The following is a 24333-nucleotide window of genomic DNA, read 5'->3' as shown; positions in this document are numbered from 1 at the left end:
GAGAGACTCCCTTTTGGCCCTGAGTCAGGGTGCTTTCCTTCCAGAAGGCACAGGGAAGATGTTAGCAATGGAGGTGATCTCATTTCACAAACACCAATCATCTCAGTGACGGGCAGTAATGGCTGGGCTCGCACCCCGCAGAGTCTCCGCACCAGCCTGGCAACTTCCCTCTGGGTCTCAAAGAGTCATTTCAAGGGCCACAGACGAAGAAACGTATGTCAAAAGCAAATCAAATAGGGGTGTGTGTGTACTCTAGCCATACTTCTCCATAGCAGATTTGTCCACCTGCAGTCAGAAGAATGAGACAGTTATGTCCTTTTTCAGTTATGAGCAAACAGCACATTTAGCTCTCACCAGAGCACGTCCCTGAAGGCAAACAGGGCTGGGGCTGGCCGCACCGAGGACCCGAGGGGAGCCACGTGAGAGCGGGTGGTCCCGTGGGCCCGGCACCCCGTGGCCCTTCCAGGTCCTGCGATGCTCCACGCTCGGGCAACCGCATCGCCCTGAGGCCCGGCCCGCCTTTTAATGGACGGACGCACCTTTGGGTGGGGTTATCTGAAGAAAATTGAGAGCCGGGCTGTGTGTGGCAGGGAGCCAGGGTGCTGTCACCACGCCAGAGCCCAGCCGGGGCGGCATCACCTGGGAGATGTGCAGGGCGCTGCACGTGGGGCAGGCGCGGGCACGAGGGGGAACAGATTTCTCCCCGCTGGAGTGCCAAGGTGGAAGCAGACGGGGACGTGGCTCAGCTGGTTCAGCAGGAGGAGGTAAAAGGTAATTATCTAATTAGCTAATCAAGGGGCCCCTGTGGGAGCCCACGAAGGGAGCGGGTGCGGGTGCGGGTGCAAGAGGGGCTGTGTGCGATGCCGTGTGCTGGGGACGCGATGGAGGTTTGGGAAGATGTTCTCCAGTGAGCATTTCGCCTGGTCCTGTTAGTGCTCACGGGCTCTGCCTGCCCCCAGCTTGCCAGGCCTCCTGCCAGCGCTATCCTTCTGTTGCCCTAAAGTTTTTGCAGGGAGGATGTTGTCAACAAAATTATTGAGCTGTTACCTGTGACTTGACTCAGGAATATCTAGCGTAAACTGAAGAAATAGTAACTTCTGTCAGATTTTTTAGCTGAACTGTTTATAGATAATATTACCTCTCGCAGCAAAGCCTCTGTCCTGGCTCCCACCCTTGTATCCGCCTTCGTCCGCCAGCTCAGCCCGTGGGCTCTGTAGGATGCAGACCAGCCCCAGGAAAGATGGTGCTGGGAGAATGGTCAGGGCAGCTCAGAGCCCTGCAGCTCCCACTGGGTTTCAGGCATGGGGAGCAGATGGAGGAGCTCCCTTGAAACCAGAGTTTCTTCGAGCCATCAGCCCAGAGCCAGCAGTGCCACATGCCCTCTGCCTGAGCACAGCCCCATCCTGCAGCTCTGCCCCGAGTCCTGCCATGCCTTCGGCACCCAGACGAGCTGTTTGCTCAAGGAAAGTGCTGGCGAAACTGGTTCTCCTGCTTTTGCACATCCACATTTCCTCCCAAGAGGAAGGTGGACGTACAGCACCCCTGGAGGTTGATGAAGGGCTCCAGTGGATGGGGGATGTCTCCTGGCCATGCTCATGGCTGCGAGGTGTGCGGCTGCTGTGCAGGGAATGGACACAGCGGCCCACATTAAAAGGAACCGGTGCACCACAAACACTGCTTTCACAGCCAGAAAAGCACCCCTGGGCATGGTTGTCTGTGCTCTGCTCAGTGGTGTCCACAGGGTGCTCTCTTTGGCCCATCTGGGTCTGTGCCCATCTCAGCAGCAGGACTTAGTCTGGCCCTGCCACCCTTGCTCAGCCAAGGTCCGTGGAAGATGGGTAGCTGAGGGCTCCTGCAGCTCCAGAGCACTGGGGCTGCTCCAAGGCCCCTTTGGAGTGAACACAGCTCCTTGAGGGACCGTATCCCTGAGGGGGTGCCCTGATGGGCATCTGACCTGATGGTCAGGGGATGCCCTGATGTCCTGATGGCCCTGACGGGCCCCCCTGATGGGGCCACAGACCATGGGTGGGACCATGGGGCCACGTGTCCCTGTGATGGCACATGTCCTGAGTGTGTTGTCCCACTCATCATGTTCATGACGGGTCCCTTGCTCTCAGAAGCTGCAGTGGTGGACCTGAAAGCATTGCAAAGCTTGTATTTGGCATGTGGCTCCAGCTGCACCCCAGTTCCCTACTGGGACAAGCTCCAGGCCGGGTGCAGACCTGGGGCACTCCCATCCATCCCTTCTTTTGGTAGCCCAGGAGATCTTGCCATGGACCATGGCCAGTCGATGCTCTGTCAGCTTAGTCCCAGCAAGGTCTGACCTTCACTGTCCTTGTGCTCACATGGACCAGGGCCGTTCCCAGCAGGGCTTGCCCCAGGCTGGTGGCAGCAGGTTTGCCAAATGGCTAAGCCTGGCAAAGAGACCCAAATTCCTGGGAACAGAGACAGAAACAGCAGCTCAGACAGTCCTGCTGCCTGGGATGAGCGGATGGAGTCACTGCAAGCCAAGGGAAATCGCAGCTCCCTCCCAGCTAGGAAATCATTATCTGTCCTTCTGGCTGGAGAGGCAATTAAGATATTATCATGTAACCTCTGGAACTACTTCTTTACTACAGAAGGATCAGGAAAAGGAAACTGCATCATAGAATCATTGAATCATTGAATCACTGAATCATTGAATCATAGAATCATAGAACGTGTTGGGTTGAAAGGGACCTCTAAGGGGCATCTAGTCCAACCCCCCTGCAGTCAGCAGGGACATCTTCAACTAGATCAGGTCGCTCAGAGCCTCATCCAGCCTGGCCTTGAATGTCTCCAGGGATGGGGCCTCCACCACCTCTCTGGGCAACCTGGGCCAGTGTCTCACCACCCTCAGTGTAAAGAACTTCTTCCTCATGGCTAATCTAACCCTGCCCTGCTCCAGTTTAAACCATTGCCCCTCGTCCTATCACTACATGCCCTTGCAAACAGCCCCTCCCCAGCTTTCCCGGAGCCCCTTTAGGGACTGGAAGGGGCTCTGAGGTCTCCCCGGAGCCTTCTCTTCTCCAGGCTGAACCACCCCAGCTCTCTCAGCCTGTCCTCACAGCAGAGGGGCTCCAGCCCTCTGAGCATCCTCGTGGCCTCCTCTGGCCCCACTCCAACAGGTCCATGTCCTTCTTGTGCTGAGGGCTCCAGAGCTGGACACAGCACTCCAGGTGGGGTCTCCCCCGAGCGGAGCAGAGGGTCAGAATCCCCTCTCTGGATCTGCTGGCCACGCTGCTTTTGATGCAGCCCAGGAAGCGATTTGCCCTCTGGGCTGCGAGTGCACATTGTTGGCTCCTGTCCAGCTTTTCACCCACCAGTGCCCCCAAGCCCTTTTCCGCAGGGCTGCTCTCTGTCCCGCCATCCCCCAGCCTGTATCGATAGCGGGGATTGTCCCGACCCAAGGGTAGGACCTTGCACTTGGCCTTGCTGAACTTCATAAGGTTTGCTCAGGCCCACCTCTCCAGCTCGTCCAGGTCCCTCTGGATGACATCCCATCCCTCTGGCACATCGGCTGCACCACTCAGCTTGGTGTCATCGGCAAACTTGCTGGGGGTGCACTTGATCCCACTGTCTCTGTCATTGATGAAGATATTGAACAGCACCGGTCCCAGTACGGATCCCTGAGGGACTTGAAGAGTTGCTCAGCCCAGGTTTGGAGGCAGGAGCCAAAGGGTTTGGTCAGCTCTGGGTGCACGCAGCCACTGGGCAGTGCCACATGTCCAGGACCGGGGCCAGTTGGTGCCTCTCTGTCCCCCTGGGGATGAGTCCCCCTTGGTCAGGACTGCCCTGCCCCAGCTACTGTGCAGTCAGCAGGGCATTTCCAGACCTGGGAAGATAGCAGACACTGATTCACCCCCTTCCAGTAAAGCCATGGGTGTTCAAAGGTTACATGTTGCGTGGAGGTGGGAATGCAGGAGTGGTGGCACCCTCTGGGCTCCAGGCATCCACCCCACCAGCACATGAGACCCTGCAAAGAAGATTGCTATGGGGAGAGGGAGTGGCCTGGAGGTCTGAGCCCAGGCCGGCAGCAGGGTATGGCACAGGGACCCGGCTCGGTGTGAGCTGCAGGCAGATGTGACCTGAGAGAGAGAGCGCCCCCGGGGGACTGCTGCACCCCCGATTTCACAGGGTGGTACTTGCAGTGCACACAGCAGGACCTCTGAAACCACTGTCCCTCTGGACGCGGAGACAGGTGCTCTGGGAAGGTCACATTTAAGGAGGGCTCCCCAGCATGCGTTTCCCTTCTGGCATCACTGTGTTTGACTCAGCTGAGATAAGGCATGGAGATGACCTTGTGGTAGCCCTGGCAGCCTCTTATCAGGGATGTGAATCAGCAGAAAGTAGCTTTGCTGTATTGCCCAGAGAGAGCAGGTCCCCATCTCCACCAGTCCCCCAGCCCTCTCCTCTCCTCTCCTCTCCTCTCCTCTCCTCTCCTCTCCTCTCCTCTCCTCTCCTCTCCTCTCCTCTCCTCTCCTCTCCTCTCCTCTCCTCTCCTCTCCTCTCCTCTCCTCTCCTCTCCTCTCCTCTCCTCTCCTCTCCTCTCCTCTCCTCTCCTCTCCTCTCCTCTCCTCTCCTCCCCGTCCCAGGGCAGGGCTGCTGGGCTCTGTGGCTGGGGTGGGATACCCTGCCCACGCTGCTGAGCCACCGAGGGCACCCAGAGCGATGGGAGGCTGCTGGCAAAGCTGGGGGCTGTGGGTCTGGTGTCCTCCCCACACCCCCAGCTCTCCTCGGGGCCCCGTGTCTGCAGGGATCCCCAGCCCAGGAGCAGCTGGAAGCTGGGTCACACATGGGGAAGAAGTGACCAAAGTCCCAGCCGGGCGGTGAAGATTTCTTGGCCCTCGTGGCCTCTCCTGTCTCCTCTGGCAAAGCTCAGCAAGTGTTGCTGAGATCCCTTCGGCAGGGCCATCCTCCTCCTCTGATGTGATGGTTCTTCTCATTGGAATAAAACTTATTATCAAGGCACCTACAACTCTGTGTGTGATTTCAGGCCATCGGACACTGGAAATGTCACTCTCACCTCCTATAGGCTTTGTAGAGACTTGTAATGGAAATATTAAGACCGGTGAGAGCAAAGAGAGAACAGAAATATGTGTGTGTGAAAGCACAAAGAAGCAGGGAGACAAGGGTTAAAAGGAGAGGTGTGTGCTAATTGCTGCAGGGCTCCTATGTCTGATTTCATTCAAATGAGGAGGAGGAAGTAACTGGCCAAAGATAAGGTGTCAGGAAGATGCCAAGCTGAGTCACAAATACACCTGTAAGACGAATAAGAGAACTGATATTCAAGAGTTTTTGCCTAGTGCTGATGAAGTCTGAGGTAAAATACTGGAAAAAAGATTTACACGACGTATCCACTTCAAAAGGATCTAGACGGCAAGTCCCAGCTGGATTTCCTGCGGGCAGTGGAAGAGCCCAGAGCCACAGCAAGGACCTGCAAGCCACCTCCGAGCCATCCCACCTGGGCATGCGCTGCTAGGTGCACAGGTCTGGGAGGGCCAGCAGGTGAGCTGACCTTACTTACATCTTGTAAACCAAAATCACTTTCTCCTTCTACAATATCTCACGTTGAGGGGTTTCGCCCTCTTCTGTTTGGTGCAGTGTTCCTTTTGCTCCTCCTGGACCTCATCCTTCCCATTAGTGGTGAGCCAAGCAGGAGTGGGTGCAGGACCTGGAGGACTGTTGCAGTTCCATCACGGCTGTGCCAGGCTGCTGGGCAACCATCCCCCCTTTCCTCTAGCCACCCCTCCTATTTTATCCTAATATTGCTTTTCCCAGGGAAAGATTTGATTATCCACCGGGATTTCTGAGTTATGCAGCTTGAGATAGTGTCAGCCTGGGGACAGCTTTCGGAGCTGATGTCCTTGCAGCTCTCACTGACTAGTGTTGTGTCCAGCTGGCCGTGTCCAACCACCTTTCTCCTGGGCTTGGGTTTGCAGGACCTTTCACCATGATGTTAGCTAACAAGAAGCACTTCACCGCTGCCACAGTTGGGGCGCTGGTCGCACTCTCCATCGTTGCCCTTGTTCTCAGCCTGGTGAAGATTGAAGATGTCACCCTGCCACCCACGGTCAAGGTGAGCCCAAAAGGAGGTACCTGAGCACCACTGCAGAGATCAGTCATCTTGGGCAGGTGCTCAGAGACAGTGGCTTCTCTTCGGGGTTAGGAGGCGAAGGGGGGTTCAGTAGGACCTGTCTTGTAGTAGCTGGGTGGGTGTTTTCTTCCCATCTCAAAGTGCAGGCAGAAGAGATACAGCCCGGCCACCTCAAAGTCAGGGAGGGAAGCCTCCTCTGAAACTAGCCACTAGCATTTGACAGGTTTTTGAGGTTACCTTGGGGCAGATGGGTAGGGCAAAGCCCTGCCCCACTCCCTCTGCCCCTCCAGGCACCGCACCGCAGGGTGATACACCTCCACATGGCCTTTGTTCCTGCCAGCTCCCACCAGCCTGTCCTGACTCGCTTACAGGACAGCACAAGCCTTGTGAGCCACAAGGGAGCCCTCCCTGTCCCTCCCCTGCAGCTTGGCATCCCACCCCAGCTGCTGGAAGAGGGTTGGCAAGGTTTTAGGGTGAGGTGGAGGGCTCTACGGGGGAGAGGCATGCAGTTAGGTGCTCCTGGACTGGGGCTGGTGTGGCCCTGCCAGTCTCTGCCCAGGCTGGGTGCAGCCATGGGGGTAGCAGAGAGCACTGGAGACGGGAGAGTTGCTGGCCCCAAGGTGGAGCCAGTGTAGACACAAAAGGTATGTAACCAAGAAAGAAAATAAAACAGCATAAGGAAACAACCAAGAAAATGTTTATGCGAGCTGGCATTGCTGCACAGACCTCTGGAGAGGGAAAGAAAAAGTCCCTCAGTTACCGTGAGAGATGCCCATGCTGAGACGACGCACTGTCGCTGCTCTGCTCTGCCATGGTGCAGATAGCTGTGCCTTAGAGAGATGGTTTTTGGGGCATCCTCTGGTCCCATGACCCTGGCAGGACCATGGTGGGGCCAGGGGCAGGCTGCTGCTCCTCCCACTGGTGTGATGTCTTGGTTTTCCCTTCCAGTACGGGATGGTGTTTGACGCAGGCTCATCCCACACCTCTCTATTTGTCTATGAGTGGGACTCAGACAAGGAGAATGACACTGGTGTGGTCAGCCAGACCTTGTCCTGTGATGTCCAGGGTAAGTATCCCCCTGCCATGGGCTCGGTGCTGCCCTACGTGTTCGTGTGGTGAGTTGGATGACCTGGTCCTTCCTCTTGTTGGTCTGCCCACGCTGGGAAGCTCCGTCCATTGGGCTGTCACTGCTGGCACGGTGGGAGCCTCGGCTGCAGGCAGGGTGGTCCTTGACTCCCTGCTGGCTTTGCTCATGGTTGGAGGGCCCTCAGCACCATGTAGTGTCCACACGTTTGGTAGGATTTAAGCACCTTGGTGTTGCTCTGGATTTTCGTTCCTCCACCTTGGACCGCCCCCAGCTGCCCAAGCGACTGTCCTGGCTGAGAAAGGTCTCACCCATAGAGCTGGGAACACTGCTGAAAGCATGGGAGATGTGGGGAAGCCACAGGAGAGGAACGTAAGCATGGGTCAGTCAGGTCTCAGGGGGACCCTGGAAAAGCATCCTTTGTTTCTAAGACATGACAGACTTGATTGCCATGTGGCCTCTTGCTCCAACGTCCCTGTCCCCAGACATTCCTGTCAGCTTGTTCCAGCCTCACTCTCTTCCAGGGCAAGGCATATCAAGCTATGCCAACAATCCCACGAAAGCCGGTGATTCCCTAAGGGAGTGCCTGGATAAAGCCCTGAAGGTTGTTCCTGCTGCAAAACAGAGGGATATCCCAGCTTATCTTGGAGCAACAGCAGGCATGAGGCTGCTGAGGTACCACTGTGGGGTGCGGAGGTGACAGAGCAGTGACCAAGCTGCAAGCAGCAGCCACTGCCAGGACACAGCGTCCTTGCACGGGGCCAGGCTGCCAGGAGCTCCCAGCTCTCTCATGCTGCCCTGAGCAAGGGACTGTGGAGCGGGGAGAAGGCAGCCCGGTGGGGACACCCAGGTGGCTGAGCTGTCTTGAGTGGTTGGCCCCGTGGCAGAGAGGCTGCTCAGAGGTGTCTGTTGGCATCCTGGGACCCCACGTCCCAGGACGGTGCTGCATGCCCAGTTCCAAGCAAGAAATGCTTCTCAGAGCTCTTTGTTTGCTCTTCATTATTTCTTAAACACAAGGGAGTTGAGATGCCACCGGGGCATGTGTCATCTGCCCAGACGGATGGGTGCTGGTGGGGGAGCGGAGCAGAGGTGGGAGGCAATGGGGTGCTGCGGGACCTGCCCTTACCTTTCTCCAGCCCACATTAGCTCCCTTCAAATGTCAGCCTTCATTTCATGGTTCTCGGTTTTATGGTTGCAGATATCTAACATCATTTCCGTGCCCTGGCAATCTGAGCCTTTCCCTGGGAAGGAGCCGGGTCATAGCCTGAAGGTGACTCGCTTCAGAGAGCGAGCACATGCCAGCAGCCCCGAGATATCTTCTCCCACTCAGAGGTCTGGAACCAGGCTGGTGCCTTCCCGAAAGACCCACTCGAGCTGAGCAGCCAGCCCTGGCCTTGCTGCCGTCAGTGGGTGATGTTCAACCCTGGGGTTTGCAGCACAATGCCCTCTGGCCTCCAGCACTATGAAGTACAGGTAGGGAAAGGTGGCCTGGCAAACCTTTATGTGACTGGGATCAGCCCGCACTGGAGGGAAGAGATTTGTGATGCCAAGCTGAGATTTACGACCAGCTTTGACGAGTTATGTGGCAGGAGACATCATTTCTCACAAACTGCTTGTTGCCAAGAACTGGAGTATGTGGAACTGGGAAAAAAACAGGCTGTTTCCTTCGGTTTCCTCTGTAGTGTTGGTGTACCTGGGTGTGTGTCCTCACCTTTGAGTCCTTCTTAGGGAACAGAACAGCTCAGCGGCAGACCAAGTCCTGGCCGAAGTTGCTAAAACCATGCAAGAGTACCCCGTGGCTTTCAAAGGGGCACGAATCCTTACAGGAGAGGAGGAGGGGGCTTATGGCTGGATCACCATCAACTACCTGCTGGACTCCTTCACTAAGGTGGGAGAATGGTGAAACACCCACTCCTCCTTTGCTAATACAGTTTTTCTGATTTTTCTCAAGTTAACTTAGCACAGAAGGAAAGGTCTGGGCTAACAGCTTTTGGGAATGATCCAGGGCGAGCAGACAGTTATCCTCTGGCTTGCCTGCAGTGAAAGAGGAGGGAGAAATCAGGAATGGAGGTGTCCTTGTTAAGAGCTAAGGGCACATCTCCACGCCATGTGGGCACGGGCTCTCTTGGGGACAGCGAGGTTGGCCGTGCAGCCCAGTGGGGACGGTGTGCTCCTGCCAGGCTTTGTCTCGCTGCCCTGGGAAGCTCCATCTCATCTCCGTGTGGCGCTGTGAGGCCCCCGTTTTGGTTTATGGTGCCAGTCTGAAGGAAGCTTGAACCAAACCTCTTTCCTGCCACCCTCTGTCCCAGCACTGCCACAGCTCCGAGCGGTGCTGGCGCCGTCGGGCTCCTGCGCAGGCTGATGGAGGATTCCTGTCCTTCCCCTTGCAGCGGCCTCTGCAGCCTGCTCATCTGGAAGGGCAGCCCCTCCAAGCTGGGTGCCCACCAGCACTTCCATCTGGGGACTGGTGACTCAGAGCCACATGAGCCCACAGCATGTTGGCACCATCAGACAGTTTTTTTCTGGCTTTTTTTCTGTTTTTTCTGGCTCTGATAAATGGCCAGGCTGGTTGGGCAGGGAAGGGCGGGGGGGGCTCACGTATGGCAATAATTGAATGGAATACCGGTGGAATTTAGTAACAAAACCCTATCGACTTCAATGGGATGAGAATTTTGCTCAGGGCGAGTAAGCCCAGCCATGTACTACTCCTCTTCCTCTCCTGTCTCCCCTTGGCAGTACTCCCCCAAAGCACGCACCTGGGTTCGTCCAGAGGCAGCCAACATTTTTGGGGCGCTGGATCTTGGAGGAGCATCCACTCAAATCAGCTTTATGCCTGAAAGTTCAGCGGTAAACTGGAATGAAGCCTCCAAGTTCATGCTGTATGGCTATGACTACAACATCTACACGCACAGCTACCTCTGCTACGGGCAGAACGAGATGCTGAAGCGACTGGCCAAGGAATTAATTGTGGTGAGAGGGGAACTGGGGGGGTAATTGGACTCCGCTCTCATGATGCCAATCACAGACTTGTTAATACATAAAATAAGAACAGGCAGCGCTCTTCCAGAGAGGCATCAGCAGGGACTGAGAGCAGGTACAGATTCCTTGGAGCACGGGTAGGCAGACGCGGAGAGGAGTATGGGAAGCATCAGAAGGAGCATCTCAGGAGAGATGTTCTGGCTGCACACAGCTCCTCGCACAGGGTGTAGAAAAGGCAGGACCAGGCTCTTCTCAGAAGTGAAAAGTGACAGGACAAGAGGCAACGGTCACAAGCTGGAATGTGCAAGTTTCCAACCAGGTGCAAGGGAAAGGTTTTTCCCAATAAGATTCAAATATCAGAATAGGACACAAAAATGCTGTGGAGTCACCATCCTTGAAGATATTCAGAACCTGAGGGGACAAGGCTCTGAGCAACCCGATCCTGCTGGTCATGCTTTAAGGAGGGGTTTGGTAGAGGGACCCTATAGCTCCCCCCGAACCTCAACTACTCTCTGACTGTATGGACCTGAGAAAAGTGAACAACAGACCTTTCTCAGGCCATTTTTTGGAAGGTCAGAGTGGAAGAGGGTCTTCATGGAGCTGCCCCTTGCCAGGGGAAGCAGCCTTGGTGAGCCAGAAGGGTTTGCTCATGCTGCACAGCCAGGAAGGTCCCAGGTGGTGTCCGCGGCTGGGGCTGGAGCTAGAGACAGAGCTAGAGCTGGGGTGGAGAGGGCTTTCCATGCCCCAGATCATGATCCTGCTGGCCAGGGGAGAGACATGCTGGGTCCCTGAAATTGGTCTGCCTCCATGGGAGAGGGAATGAGACAAAGCAGAGCAAGAGTTGTTGAGCTCAGGCTGGGACTGCAGATGGCCCACAAGACCAGGATTAAACAGCAGGAGGGTCTTTCCCTGCTGAGGAGGTGGGAGATGCCTGTGCCCGTGGCTTTGGGGGAGCGCTGGGTGAACCCTGCTGCCCGGCAATCCCACCAAGAGGGCTTGGAGGAGGCTGCAGCCTGCGATTTTGCTATTCCCAGGAGTCGTCCCCCAGCACGCGAGTCGATCACCCTTGCTACCCAAAAGACTACAATGAAACCGTCTCGCTGTCTTCCTTCCGCACCAGCCCCTGCACCAACCGGAGCGACGCACGCCTGACCCTCAGTGACAGGAACGTGACCCTGGAGGGCAGGGGCAATGCCAGCGGGTGCCTGGCTGCCATCAAGAAGCTGTTCAACTTCTCGGCGTGTGGCCAGAGCCAGGACTGCACCTTCGACGGCGTCTACCAGCCCCCCGTCAGCGGGCACTTCATTGTAAGGCAAATCCCGTCCTCCCACCTCCTGGGCACAGTGTGTCCCCCGGTGCTGTGGTGTCCCCGTGTGTCCCATGGCACTGTCACCTCCCTGCAGCAGAACGGGGGCAAGAAGCTCCCAAACTACCACTGCCCCGGGGCACACCAGGGATTGCTGCCATCTGATTTTCCTGCCAGCTCTCCAAATGTTAATAAAACAGGTGCTTAGTCAAAAACCAAGTTTTCAGCAAGATAATACCAGCTTAGCCAGCAGACTTCAGACAAGGCTCCGCCTGCACGTGATGAGCAGGCACCTACAGCCCCAGCACGTCATCTCTGCTGGGACAGGGACTATGATGCCCTGGGACTATACAAGGGTGGGACAAACCCAGTGAGGGACAAACCCTACCTCCTTCTTCAAGGGAGGCGGGGGCAGCTGTGTGGCGGGGAGTGGGGGGGGTCCCCACTGCAACTCAACAACATTCTGCCTCTTGCTTTTCAGGCCTTCTCTGCCTTTTACTATAACTTCAAGTTTCTCAACCTGACGGAGGGGCAGTCGCTGGCCGCTGTCAGGGAGACCGTTGAGCATTTCTGCACGAGAAGCTGGGAAGACGTACGTTCCCCAGGATGGGAGGCTGTGGGGAAGCTGCACAAGCAAAGGCGTCCTGGGGTGGGGGAAGAGGAGTGGGAGCCAGCACCATCCTGCACCCACGCTTGGGGGCCCTCCTGGGGGCCCTCCTTGCTCATGCAACATTGGGGAAGGGGCAGCCAGGGCAGGTGAAGGCAGCAAAATCTCCTCTCCAGCACAGGAGCTGGGCATGCAGGGGCATCTGTAGCACTGGAGGAGGGTGAGAGGGGAGCCAGCTGCTGGCACCATTCTGGAGACAAGTCAAATGGGGATGGGTAAAGCCAAGAGGCGTGCTAGGAGCACCATGGGGCAGAGAGCAGGAGCCCCTTGCATGAGGAGGCTGAGATGGGAGAACCTGGGCCAGGAGGATCTCCAATACGTCTCTCTGTTTCCATGTGGAGCATAAATCCTCCTCAAAGGAGTTGCACTGTGCGGACAGGTCCAAAATACCTGCCTGGTCCAGAAATCTTTTTCTGGATGCCAGTGACTGCAGAGCCATTGCCCCTTGTGCAGCAGTCGTCAGGGCATTGTCCCTGCATGGAAATTGCCTGCAAATAACTTCCCTACCCAAACATGTCCCCACCCCAGCTGTCTTCTAGCTACCCTGAAGAGAACCCTGAGCGACTGCCTAAATACTGCGCCAACGCCAATTACATCCTCACGCTCCTCCTCGATGCCTACAAGTTCAACGAGACCAGCTGGAACAACATCTTCTTCCAGATGAAGGTAGGCAGCAAACCCAGCCTGTGGGCAGGAGTAGAGGCAGCACCGGGGAAAAGAGCCAGCTTCCCACGCTGGGGTGCTGAGAGCCATGGTCGGAAAGCCCTGCCTGCCCCACATCCCAGCGTGGCACTGGGCAGGCCATGCAGGAGTAGGTGGCCCTGCATCGTCAGTGTGGCTTTCCTGCAGGGCTAACTCACCGTCCCCTCTCTCCTCGGGCAGGCGGGGAGCGCCAGCATCGGCTGGACGCTGGGGTACATGCTGAACCTCACCAACATGATCCCGGCAGAGGCTCTGGCGCGGGTGAAGGGGCACGTTCCTTCCTTGTGGGCTGCAGCCGTCACCTTCATCATCCTCACCCTTGCCTTGGGACTGGTTGCCCTGCTCCTGGTCCTGTGGGTGTAAGAGCCCGGCTGTGTTTGGGAGCGTGGCAGGAGCACGTCAGGGCTGGAGGGCTGTCTGCACCGCGGTGCCCTGCGCTTCCCCCGGCAGGACTGGCAGCCTGAGGCTCATTCAACAATGCTGAGCACCTTAACCTCTACAGCACTGAAGAATCAATGTCTGGCCTCCCACGGGACTGCCCCCAACATGCGGATAGGCACCACATGAGGTTTCCAGAGGAGCTGCACACCAGCTGGGATCAGCTATACACCACAGGAACCCCACCCGTGCCTATCTGCCTCCTTACACCTCTGTGTCTCTTACAGACCTGGCCTCCATCCCACCAGCTGGCACGTGGGGCCGTGGAGAGCCAGCCCGGCTGTGGAAGAACTCCACGAGTGCCAGACTGTTAGTGCACGGCTGCAGGCACTTGGTGACAGGGTGCTTCATAGGATGCTGGATCTGACCACGGTTGCCAACAGACAGGCAGGTCCCTGATGGGTCTGCCAGCGTGAGGGCATGGAAGGCTCTGCAGCACCCCGGCTGTCTCTCCTGAGGGTGTATTGTTTGGGTTTATCTGATGGTCTCGAAGACAGAAGGCAAATTGAGCATCCGAAGTCAGAAACGTGGTCCGTGCTTCCATAAAGGCTCCATCTCATCTCACCTCATCTCACCTCATCTCTCATCTCACCTCATCTCTCATCTCATCTCATCTCATCTCATCTCATCTCATCTCATCTCATCTCATCTCATCTCATCTCATCTCATCTCATCTCATCTCATTTCATCTCATCTCATCTCATCTCATCCCACCTTCCTTTTCTTCTGGGATAAAGGCATTGATGTTCCTGAGTGTCTTCCTGGCGACCAGACTGTCCCACCAGCAGAAGGCCTGGACACTGTGGGTGTCAGGCTGAGACTCCAGCAGGCTGCGAGTCCTGCCCTGACTCTGCGCACGTGGCTGAGCTGGGGCCTGCCCACGACTGAGCCTTTGCCTTCGCCTTTGGTTCTGCTCATTCATTATCTGCCCTGTGGATGATTCATCTTGTTATTTGCCTCCCAGCAGAAAGGCGCTGACCTTCGGTGTCTCTCAGAAATGTCTCTCATCTCTCAGAAATGCAGGTGTCTCACAGCTCTCGTCACCCAAATAAACATTGTAAAAGGCAGCAAAAGGGGAAATGCCTGTTACTTTGCTCCTGAACATTTATGGTTCTACTGTTTCTGTCTCCCAGGTAAGGCGATGACGATGGGGACTCAGGGGAGAGTCAGCATTGCTCGGTGCTGTGGGACATGCCCCTGGAGACCCCGCAGCATCTGCCAGACCTCGGAGGGGAGCCAGCGGGGCACAAGCACTGGCTTTTACCTTCTGAGAGCCAGGGTGTCTCACCTCACCCATCCACTGGCTGCCGGTGGGACTCCCTAAAAATGTAAGGGGGGGCCCGGGAGCTGCCCCTGCTATGTCTCAGCAGCATTCCCGAATCACCTTCTGTGCTGGAAAGGGTGGGTGAGAGGTCTGCCTGGCACAGACACGGGGTGCAGCCTGACCGCAGAGGAACCTCGTGCAGTAGAGCAGGGGGCTGCTGCATCCCCCACCTCACAGGGCTTCCCAGTGCTTGGGCAGAACTCGAGTCCCATCTGCTGGGCCAGTTTCCCCACACAGCCCCATTGCCACTGCGCCTCTGGCTGCCACAGAGTAGGATAGGATAGGATAGGATAGGATAGGATAGGATAGGATAGGATAGGATAGGATAGGATAGGATAGGATAGGATAGGGTAGGGTAGGATAGGATAGGGTAGGATAGGATAGGATAGGATAGGGTAGGATAGGATAGGGTAGGATAGGGTAGGATAGGATAGGATAGGATAGGATAGGATAGGGTAGGATAGGGTAGGATAGGATAGGATAGGATAGGATAGGATAGGATAGGGTAGGATAGGGTAGGATAGGATAGGATAGGGTAGGATAGGATAGGATAGGATAGGGTAGGATAGGGTAGGATAGGATAGGATAGGATAGGATAGGATAGGATAGGATAGGATAGGGTAGGATAGGATAGGATAGGATAGGATAGGGTAGGATAGGGTAGGATAGGATAGGATAGGATAGGATAGGATAGGGTAGGGTAGGATAGGATAGGATAGGATAGGGTAGGGTAGGATAGGATAGGATAGGATAGGATAGGATAGGATAGGATAGGATAGGATAGGGTAGGGTAGGATAGGATAGGGTAGGGTAGGATAGGATAGGATAGGGTAGGATAGGATAGGATAGGATAGGATAGGATAGGGTAGGATAGGATAGGATAGGGTAGGATAGGGTAGGGTAGGATAGGATAGGATAGGGTATGATAGGATAGGATAGGATAGGATAGGATAGGATAGGATAGGATAGGATAGGATAGGATAGGATAGGATAGCATAGGGTAGGATAGGATAGCATAGGGTAGGGTAGGATAGCATAGGGCAGGGTAGGATAGGATAGGATAGGACAGGACAGGGTAGGATAAGATAGGGTAGGATAGGGTAGGGTAGGGTAGGATAGGATAGGATAGGGTAGGGTAGAATAGAATAGAATAGAATAGAATAGAATAGAATAGAATAGAATAGAATAGAATAGAAGAATAGAATATTATATTTTCAGTTGGACCTACAGTGATTATCTAGTCCAAGTGCCTGATCACTTCAGCGCTGATCAAAATTTAAAGCATGTTGTTAAGGGCATTGTCCAAACTCCTCTTAAACCCTTACAGGCCTGGGGCATCAACCACTTCTCTAGAAAGCTGGTGCCACTGTTTGACCACCCTCTTGGTGGCCACAGGCAATGCAGGCTCTTGTCCCGGGATGGGGCAGGACACATCTGCCCTACATGGGGTGTCTGCTGCAGGCTGTAACCGGCCCCATGATGATCCCATTACTGCCAGACACCCCTTTTCTCTTCCCTCACCCACTGGTCCCATCATCTCCGGCCACCACACATCACTATGGTCCCCACGCCCCCAGTGCTGAGCCTCTGCCCCACATGGGCCATCCCCTCCCTCCTAGAGCATCTCCAGCCAGCAGCGAGAGGAAAGGAAAACCAGAGCGCACAGCTACAGGCAGGATTTTTTAAAGCCTGTGGCAGATCCAGCTCACCAGGCCAGGACACAGGCGCCCCCCACTACAAGTTCATAGCTCCTGGGCATGTGGGGGTGATTCCCCAGTCTGCAGCTCCTGGCACAGCACGGCAGAAGGACGAAGTGGCTTCGGCAGCCTCCAGAGCCAGCTCTGCTAGAGACTCTCATAACCAAAGGAGTTTTTCTGGCAGCACAAGGCTGTGAGCAGGCAGAAGATGAGGATGAGCATGATGGCCAGTAAAACCGTGGCTGCTATCCAGTTGGTTCTCTGGAGCCCTATGACTCTCGGGGGAGTCTCCGAGGGAATCATGTTGGTGAGATTGAGCATGTAGCCCAGAGTCCAGCCCACGTCTACGTTAGAGACCTGTGCAGGCAGAGGAGGAAGAGGGATGAAAAAGGCTGTGAAGTACCCTGCAAGCCGGAGAGCTAGAGAAGATCTTTGCTGTTGTACCCCCAGGTCCTGCTCCGCAGCCACCATATCTGTGCGCACCTTGGGCTGCAGATACCCCGCTAGTGAGACAAGCTGGGGGAGAGCATAAATGCCCAGGCCAGATGTCCCAGCAGGCGCCTGCGAGCAGAACTGAGAAGCTGCCCTGGGCATGGCAGTGACCGCGTCGCCCCCTTGTCCCCTGCTCCCCACCCAGGGGCAGGGGCAAGGTCAGCGTGAGCGATTTCACGGCACAAAGCGTGGATGACGGGGGCTGCCAGGCACTTTCCTACCTGCCGGACAAAGTGGATGTTAAGCCACGTCGTGTGGTTGAACTTGTAGCCTTGCAGGAGAAGGGTGAGGGTGTAGGAGCTGGCTGCGCAGGCGTCACGGAGCTGGGTCCGGTTCATGGTGGGGAACTCCTTCTGCACCTGCGGAGGTGGAAGAAGGATGGGGGGCTGTCAGCAGGGACCAGCGCTGGGTGCACCCACACTGCGGGGCAGAGCCCCACGGTGCAGCTGGGAGCAAAGACCGGGAGTGCCTGGGCTCCGGGAGGACGCGGGAGGCTGCAGGCTGCTCTCCCATCTCTCTCCCAGTCCAGAGACCTTTGTGCTCCTCCCAGCTCCCTCCAGCCGCCATCTGCGCAGCAGGGGATGGGCTGCGGATGAGCCCTCGGGCTGCCCAGTGCCCAGGAGAAACGTGGGCAGGGACTGGCACCTCCTAGGCAGGATCTCACCTTCTCCCAGCTGCTGTTGCAGAACTGCTCGACGGTGGCATCGACTGAGCTCAGGGACTGCCCTCCGGTCAGGTTCAGAAAGTGAAGGTTGTGATAAAGCCCCGAAAAGGCCTGTGGGTGTAAGACCAAAGGCGGCAGGTCACTGAAGCACCCAGGCTACTGCCACCCCCACCGCTCCCTCCGGGTGCTCGGCACGGGTCCCTATGGCCACCTCTCAGCACCTCAGGGTGACACCTGCCGACCCACTGCGGGGGAGCCCGGGGACTGCCCCCCACACCGAGAGAGACTGGTGCTGTGACGAGAGAGGTCTGGGTGTGCCCGGCAGGCTGGTGAGCACCCTGCATGTCCCCGTGCATCGGCACATCCCAGCTTTCGGGGCTGGCACTATTCAGACTTTTCTCCTACGGCAGCTCTCCTGGGGTCGTGGCCAGCCTCTGGTGCCCCACACCCCCACACCCCACCACAGCCGCGGGGACGGAGGCTCCTTACGAAGAACTGTCCCCGCACGGGCGGCTGATAAACCCCGTTGAACCCGCACGTCCTGTTGGCCCCACAGCTGAAGTTGAAGAGTTTCTGGATGGCGGTCCTGCACTCCGCGGGGTTCCCTGTCCCCGTCACCGTGAGGACCTGTGCAGGGCCGGGTGTGCTTGGTGCACGGACACAGGGAGTGCCGTAGAGGTCTGCCGTGGTGACGTTCTCCCGGTACCCCTTGGGGTAGCAGGGGTGGGATATCTGCGGGGTAGACGGGCTGCCCTGGAGAGAGAGGGAGCCGTTAGCACCGCCCCGGCACCGAGGATGAGGATGGAAAGGAGAGAAACAGCCCACAGACGGCGTCTGTTCCCAACCCAGATGCAGGGCACTAGCGTGCTGGCCCCACCACCCACGGGGTTTTATCCACGGGGTGCAGGCACAGAATTGAGGTGACAGGCATGGCACAACCATGCTGTGGTCAGGGCCCAGCTACAGCGGTGGTGGCATGGCCAAGGCCTTGTGATGCTGAGCCATTAGTGGGGCTTGGCGTAGGATGCCAGCGAGAGCCTCCCCCACAGCCCATCCTGCGCTTAGACGTTCCCGAAAAGCAGGATCTAAACCCTCAGAGGTTTGGAGGAGAAGCAGGATCCATCCTTTGCGTGACTAACCTGCCCGCGGCTTTTGCTGGTCCTGCCGCCGGCCCCACCACTGAGCCGTGCTGGGGTGGCAACGCCACCGCCAGCCCCTGCCTCCCCGCGGGGATGGCGACCTGCTCCCGAGGGCATGGCGTGCGCTCTGCCTGCGCAGAGAGCTTGGTGCTCTGGCCACTCGCTCTGTCCCCTCTGCGTCGCGCAGGCCCCAGCCCAGAAATGACCACAGACGCGTCCCGCCTGCACGGTCCCCCAGCGCCTCCGTCGCCCACAGCGCTGGGCGGTGCGCTCTGTCCGAGGGGAGACCGCAGGACGCTGTGGGGGGGACTGCTGTGCAGGAGAGGGTGTTGGGAATCCTCCCTCCGGGCAGAAATTGAGGAAGGGCAAGTGAATGGGGACAGGGAAGAACCTAAGGATACAGCCGGGCTTGGAAAAGGATGAAAAATGCCGTGACACGTCCACGTCTGGGGAGAAGGGAGCCCTGGCAGGGGACCACCACCACCTTCCACTCAAATGAGAGAATTTTCTGCTTCAGTAGATAAAATCTACGCCTCTCCCAGGCTTTTAAATTCGTGAAAACAGCCAGTCCCCTGACGCTACTTCCGCAGGCACGCCCAGTCTTTCTGGAAGGTATTTTTGATGGCACTGGGAAATGGTTGAGCGGGTCCGGGTGACAAGTGGCTGCGGTACCTGGTGGAGAGCTGCCAGCAGCCTCTTCAGGGCCTGCGTCTGCCCGTAGCAGAGGTAGCTGTGGGTGTAGAGCGAGTAGTTGGTGCCGTACAGCCGGAAGAGGACGGAGGTGTTCTTGTCCTCAATGGTGACTCCAGGCTGGAAGGTTATTTGTGTCGAGGCACCTCCAAGGTCCAGAGCTCCCAGAACCTCCGTGGTCTGTGGATGTTCCCATTCCTCTGCAAAGGAAAACTGGCCCCATAACGTGGCAAGTGTTAGCCTGAACTGGGGGCAGTCACAGTCCCTGTCCCTTCCCGCAAGGTTTTGTGGGCTCAGAAGCCCCTCAGGGACCTTCCACACCCCGTTTCCCTGTTTATCCCCTTCCTGACTGCGTCCTCACTGACCCACATAGACCCCCATGGAGCCCCCCGGCTCCTGCCTATCAGCTGGGATGATGCAGAGACTTTCAGGAGGGAGAGAGTAACACGTTCATCTGGGGGCTGATATTGCTGCATCTGTGATAGCAAAAGGGCCCCGTGGGTGAGTGGAGAGCACGGGGCCAGGCGGGGCTGGACACAAAGACCCTTCATTCTGTTAATCCCATCAGCGGAGTTGAGTCTGCAGTTCACAGCCACAGGCTACATTTATTTGGGTGACCAGTGCCCTAAACCTACATTTGTCTCTCCTCTGGGACTCCAGAAACCTGGGGGTAGCTCAGACAGGGATAATTGAGCTGCTCGCCCCTCCTCTGCCCACCCCCACCCCCAGCCCGCACCTTGACCAGCGTCTCCAGCAGGTAGTTGACGGTGATCCAGCCCAAGGAGCCCTCCTCGTTCCCCGTGAGGATCCGGGCTCCGCGGAAGTCCACGGGGTACTCGCCAATGGCCTTGGCGACCTCGGCGAAGACCTGCTCGGCCTTGGTGCTGTTCTGCTCCCTGCCGGGGAAGGAGATAAAGGGTGGGCGCTGGGGCAGGCAATGGCTGAGGTCGAGGGGAGCTCGGAGCCCTCTCCCCCGCAGCTGCTGCCTTGGGAGTCTCCCTGGCGGTGCTGCCCGCGGGCTCTGCCTGAGCACACGGGAAGGGCGATGCCGGTCGGGCAGAGGAGGTTCGGCCGCCTCAGGCTGCTGCCGGGCTGGGGCTGGAGGGGGCTGGGGGGTTCCCCGTGGGCACGGCCAGCTCCGGGACACCCCGCGGGACTGCACACATGGGTGCTCTGCCCATCACCAGGGCCTGCCTGGAGAGCAGCCCCCGTAACCCCAGCCCCGGTGTCCCCAGCCCCCACACTGCCAGTCCCCCATTCCTCCAGCCCCCCATGCCCCCAGCACCCCACACTCCCAACCCCCCCTTACTCTCAGCACCCCGTGCTCCCAACCCCCCCGTAACCCCAGCCCCCGTGTCCCCAGCCCCTGTGCCCCAAGCACCCCACACTCCCAGCCCCCCATAACCCCAGCCCCCCGTGCCCCCAAACCCTGTGCCCCAGTCCCCTGTGCCCCCAGCCCCCCATGCCCTCAGCCCCCCATGACCCCAGCCCCCCACACTCCCAGCCTCCCGTGCACCCAGCTCCTGTGCCCCCAGTCCCCGACATTCCCAGCCCCCCACACTCCAAGCCCCCCACACTCCCAGCCCCCCATGCCCAGAGCCCCCCCATGCCCTCAGCCCCCTGTGCCCCCAGGCCCCGGCCCAGCCCCCTGCACCAGCTGCGATGCAGAAACGCCTGGTGGGGAAGGGGCCGCAGGTGGTCGCTCCGCGCAGTGCCGGTACCTCAGCAGCCGCATGCCCGCTGTGGCCCCCAGGTAGGTGGGGGTCTCCCGCTGCTGCTCTGCCGGCACGATCTGCATGGCCGTCTCCAGGCAGGGCTTCAGGCTGGCTCCAGCCTCGGCGGGGTTGTCTGCGTAGCTGGAGATGCCGGGTCCTGCAAGGGAGCACCCCGTGATGGAGCCAGCTCAGGGCCACCCAGGACGGGCAGGACACCAGGGGACGTGTCCATCCGTTCCCCAGGCCCAGGGAGCTCTCTGACCCTCCTTGGCAATACCTAGATGTCCCAGTCACGGCCCAAAACTCTGCTGTGTTTGGTGGCGTACAGATACCAAAATGGAAACTGCTGACCCAAAGAGCAGTTGGGAACCGCATCCAAAAACCAGCAGAAACACCGTAATGTTTGGGGACTCCTGCAGAGCTTTCAGGAACATTGTGAAAGAATGTTATGAAAGAAGCTCTGAAGAGATGTTGCAGGAAGAAGAGCCAAGGAAGCGGTTGTATGGGAGAAGGGGCAAACTCTGCACATCCAGCATCCCAAGCTGCGAGTTGATGCAAAACGACCGGCTACAAGACCGGACTGGCTCCAGGAACCGTGCTAACTGGGGGCCAAACTCCTTACCCACCTCTGGATCCCCCAGGTACTGTAGGGCTCCCTGCGGTGCAAACTATTCCCCCTAACACTTCACTTTGATTCTTCCACCAGGCCATCTCCCTTTGGCCCAGCGCAGGCTGGAAGACTCAGATCGCCGACAATGCCGTGAGAGTCTGGGACAGAGATCCAGGAGGCTGGGAGAGAGGGATGGACACGTCCCGGCAGACTCACCGGACACAGTGCAGGCTGCCACCTGGGAGATGATGCCGGTGCCGTTCTCCTTGTCCGCGGGCCACCGGTAGATGTAGAGAGCTGTGTGCGTGGAGCCGGCATCAAACACCAGACCGTACTGGGGGAGGCAGAGGGGACACGGGGTCACAGCACACTCGGGACTGCACGGTGCCACGGGAGGGTGTCTGAGAGCTTCTGCTCTCGCTTCCCTTGCGTGAACACGAGCAGCACAGGTTTGCATATCCACCCTCCCTTTAGCAGCCCCACTCCACCTCTCACCCCCCGATTGAGCCGATCAGAGGAGTTACAGCTGCGAAAGGGATGACGTGCAGGTCAGCAGGGTGGTTTGCAGGGCAGGGAGGCACCCAGCCATGTCCCAGAGGGCTCAGGCTGCCAAAGCTGCTCTCAGACCTTTGAGAGTGGCAAACCTCACAAACCCCGACTGCTTTTTAACGGTCAGCCAGCAGAAAGCAACAGGAAAGAGAGAGATGGAAACCCAGGAGACCTGGATGTCTGAATAGAGAGAGGAGAAAGTGCCCGGGGTGGCAGACGGGGCAGTCCCAGGAGGGGAGGAGGGCTGCTTCCCTCTCCCATCCTTAGCAAGGAGCCAGGACCGTGGTTTGGGGGGGGGGTGGCTGATCTGCCCAGTGCCACCTCAGTTAGGTGAAGCCCTGAAAAGCCAGGCTGGTTATGGAAAGATGTGCAAGTGGAGAGGAAGGCAGGGCAGACGGAAGGATGAGAGGTGGAAAGGTGGTCGTTCCTGGGCTCCCCCAGGTCCCACTGGACACCTACTTTGTTCCTTGTAGGAAGGGCAGCATCCTTCGCAGGGGTCAGGACCAGGAGGAAGACGGCCACCCCCAGCACTCCCAGCACGGCCGTCGAGCTCCATCCCAGCGCCCTGAGCAGGCTCGCCTGCATCCCCGCACCGGGCTGTGGGGAGGAATGGTCTTTGCAAGGGCAGCCCCAGCCTGCCTGCCTCTGCCCCGTCTCTCCAGCTCCTCCTGGGGTCCCAGCAGCCTGGGAACCCACAGCCCCTAAATGACCCCCCAGGGACACGGAGCAGCCGGGTGTGGGGGCCATGAACCTGCCCCGGGGCGGGCAGCAGAGCAAAGCCCAGGGACGAGCGGGGCTGAACCGCGGGCTGAACGGGCCCCAGCCGGCCCCCGCCGTACCTGTGCCGGGAGCCCCGCTCCTTCCTCGGGCGTGGGTGCACCGAGCCGGGCAGAAGCCCTTGCCTATGCCCCAGGCACGGCCTGAGGGCAGCCCTGCCGGCGCTGCCTGCACAGCCCTGCCTGCACAGCCCTGCCTGCCCTGCCTGCCCTGCCCGGCCCTGCCTGCCCTGCCCGGCCCGGCCCGGCCGAGCCCCCGGAGCGCTGCAAAGCGAAAGCGATGGCGGTTGCGGGACTCGGATGTCCGGGTTGGAGCCGGCCGGCCCGGGGCGGGAGCTCGGCGCTGCCGGGGGGGGAGCGGGGACGCCCGGCGGCAGCCCTGCCTGCAGCCCTGCCTGCACCGCCCCGGAGCGACGGGACCCTGGCCACGGGGACAGGTCACTGACCATGGGGACAGACGGGTCCCTGGCCTTAGGGACAGATGAGAACCTGTCTGTGGGGACGGGTCCCTGATTTGTGGGGACGGGACCCTGGCCATGGAGACAGATGGGTCCCTGGCCATGGGCATAGGTCCCTGACTGTGGGGACAAATGGATCTCTGTCTGTGCGGATGGGTCCCTGGCCATGGGGACAGGTGGGTCCTTGGCCATGGGGACAGGTCCCTGGCTGTGGGGACAAATGGATCTCTGGCTGTGGGGATGGGTCTCTGGCTGTGGGGATGGGTCCCTGGCTGTGGGGACAAATGGGTCCCTGGCTGTGGGGACAAATGGATCTCTGGCTGTGGGGATAAATGGATCTCTGGCTGTGGGGATGGGTCCTTGGCCATGGGGACAGGTGGGTCCTTGGCCATGGGGACAGGTCTCTGGCTGTGGGGACAAATGTGTCCCTGACCATGGGGACAGGTCCCTGGCTGTGGGGTCAAATGGATCTCTGGCTGTGGGGATGGGTCCCTGGCCATGGGTACAGATGGGTCCCTGGCTGTGGGGACTGTTCCCTGGCCGTGGGGACAAATAGATCTCTGGCTGTGGGAATAAATGGGTCCCTGGCCACGGGGATGGGTCCCTGGCTGTGGGGACAAATGGGTCCCTGGCTGTGGGGACAAATGGATCCTTGGCTGTGGGGTCAAATGGATCTCTGGCTGTGGGGACGGGTCCCTGGCCATGGGGACAGATGGGTCCCTGGCTGTGGGGACAGGTCTCTGTCTGTGGGGATGGGTCCCTGGCTGTGGGGACAAATGGATCTCTGGCTGTGGGGATGGGTCCCTGGCCATGGGGGTAGGTCTCCACAAAACAGGTTCCTCCTATTGCTGTCCCGAGCCCCTCTGCCAGCCTGTCTCTGCCTGCAGTGGGGCAGTGTGGGGTACGGCAGACCCAGGTGACAGCACGG

General features: G+C 58.4%; 2 protein-coding genes across 6 annotated transcripts; one reads left to right on the top strand and one right to left on the bottom strand.

Annotated features, from left to right (window-relative positions):
• The first annotated feature begins 680 nt into the window (after positions 1-680).
• LOC134523761 (ectonucleoside triphosphate diphosphohydrolase 8-like) lies at positions 681-14148 on the top strand. 5 transcript variants are annotated; one of them, XM_063353096.1, is made up of 11 exons: positions 689-771; positions 5388-5526; positions 5961-6097; positions 7064-7181; positions 7724-7874; positions 8928-9087; positions 9936-10169; positions 11213-11485; positions 11966-12076; positions 12680-12817; positions 13034-14148. In XM_063353096.1, exons 3-11 carry the CDS (start codon positions 5972-5974, stop codon positions 13214-13216), a joined length of 1494 nt encoding a protein of 497 aa, XP_063209166.1. In that variant the 5' UTR covers positions 689-771; positions 5388-5526; positions 5961-5971; the 3' UTR covers positions 13217-14148. The 5 variants fall into 5 exon arrangements, with proteins under 5 accessions (XP_063209169.1, XP_063209166.1, XP_063209167.1 ...); XM_063353097.1 differs by having other exon boundaries at positions 731-771; positions 5325-5526; XM_063353099.1 differs by lacking the exon at positions 5388-5526 and having other exon boundaries at positions 681-771.
• Positions 14149-16310: 2162 nt separating this feature from the next.
• LOC134523764 (ectonucleoside triphosphate diphosphohydrolase 8-like) lies at positions 16311-23235 on the bottom strand. The gene is made up of 10 exons (XM_063353107.1): positions 23011-23235; positions 22631-22768; positions 21839-21956; positions 21019-21169; positions 20034-20193; positions 19280-19510; positions 17958-18221; positions 17469-17579; positions 17026-17163; positions 16311-16669 (listed from the first exon to the last, which is right to left on the bottom strand). Exons 2-10 carry the CDS (start codon positions 22754-22756, stop codon positions 16460-16462), a joined length of 1509 nt encoding a protein of 502 aa, XP_063209177.1. The 5' UTR covers positions 22757-22768; positions 23011-23235; the 3' UTR covers positions 16311-16459.
• Positions 23236-24333: the final 1098 nt, after the last annotated feature.

This window comes from Chroicocephalus ridibundus, chromosome 15, assembly GCF_963924245.1.
Source record: "Chroicocephalus ridibundus chromosome 15, bChrRid1.1, whole genome shotgun sequence".
Classification (NCBI taxonomy): domain Eukaryota; kingdom Metazoa; phylum Chordata; class Aves; order Charadriiformes; family Laridae; genus Chroicocephalus; species Chroicocephalus ridibundus.
The sequence above is the reverse complement of the archived record's forward strand: the minus strand, read 5'-3'. Positions and strand labels throughout refer to the sequence as shown.

Coding starts and splice junctions, on each gene's coding strand:
- LOC134523761 (XM_063353099.1), top strand. CDS start 5,972: ATGATGTTAGCTAACAAGAAGCACTTCACCGCTGCCACAGTTGGGGCG. Junction 7,875..8,927: donor GCAGGCATGAGGCTGCTGAG/GTACCACTGTGG, acceptor AGTCCTTCTTAG/GGAACAGAACAGCTCAGCGG. Junction 12,818..13,033: donor ACATCTTCTTCCAGATGAAG/GTAGGCAGCAAA, acceptor CTCCTCGGGCAG/GCGGGGAGCGCCAGCATCGG.
- LOC134523764 (XM_063353107.1), bottom strand. CDS start 22,756: ATGCAGGCGAGCCTGCTCAGGGCGCTGGGATGGAGCTCGACGGCCGTG. Junction 20,194..21,018: donor GCGGGCATGCGGCTGCTGAG/GTACCGGCACTG, acceptor CTTCCCCGGCAG/GGAGCAGAACAGCACCAAGG. Junction 19,511..20,033: donor TGCTGGAGACGCTGGTCAAG/GTGCGGGCTGGG, acceptor TTATGGGGCCAG/TTTTCCTTTGCAGAGGAATG.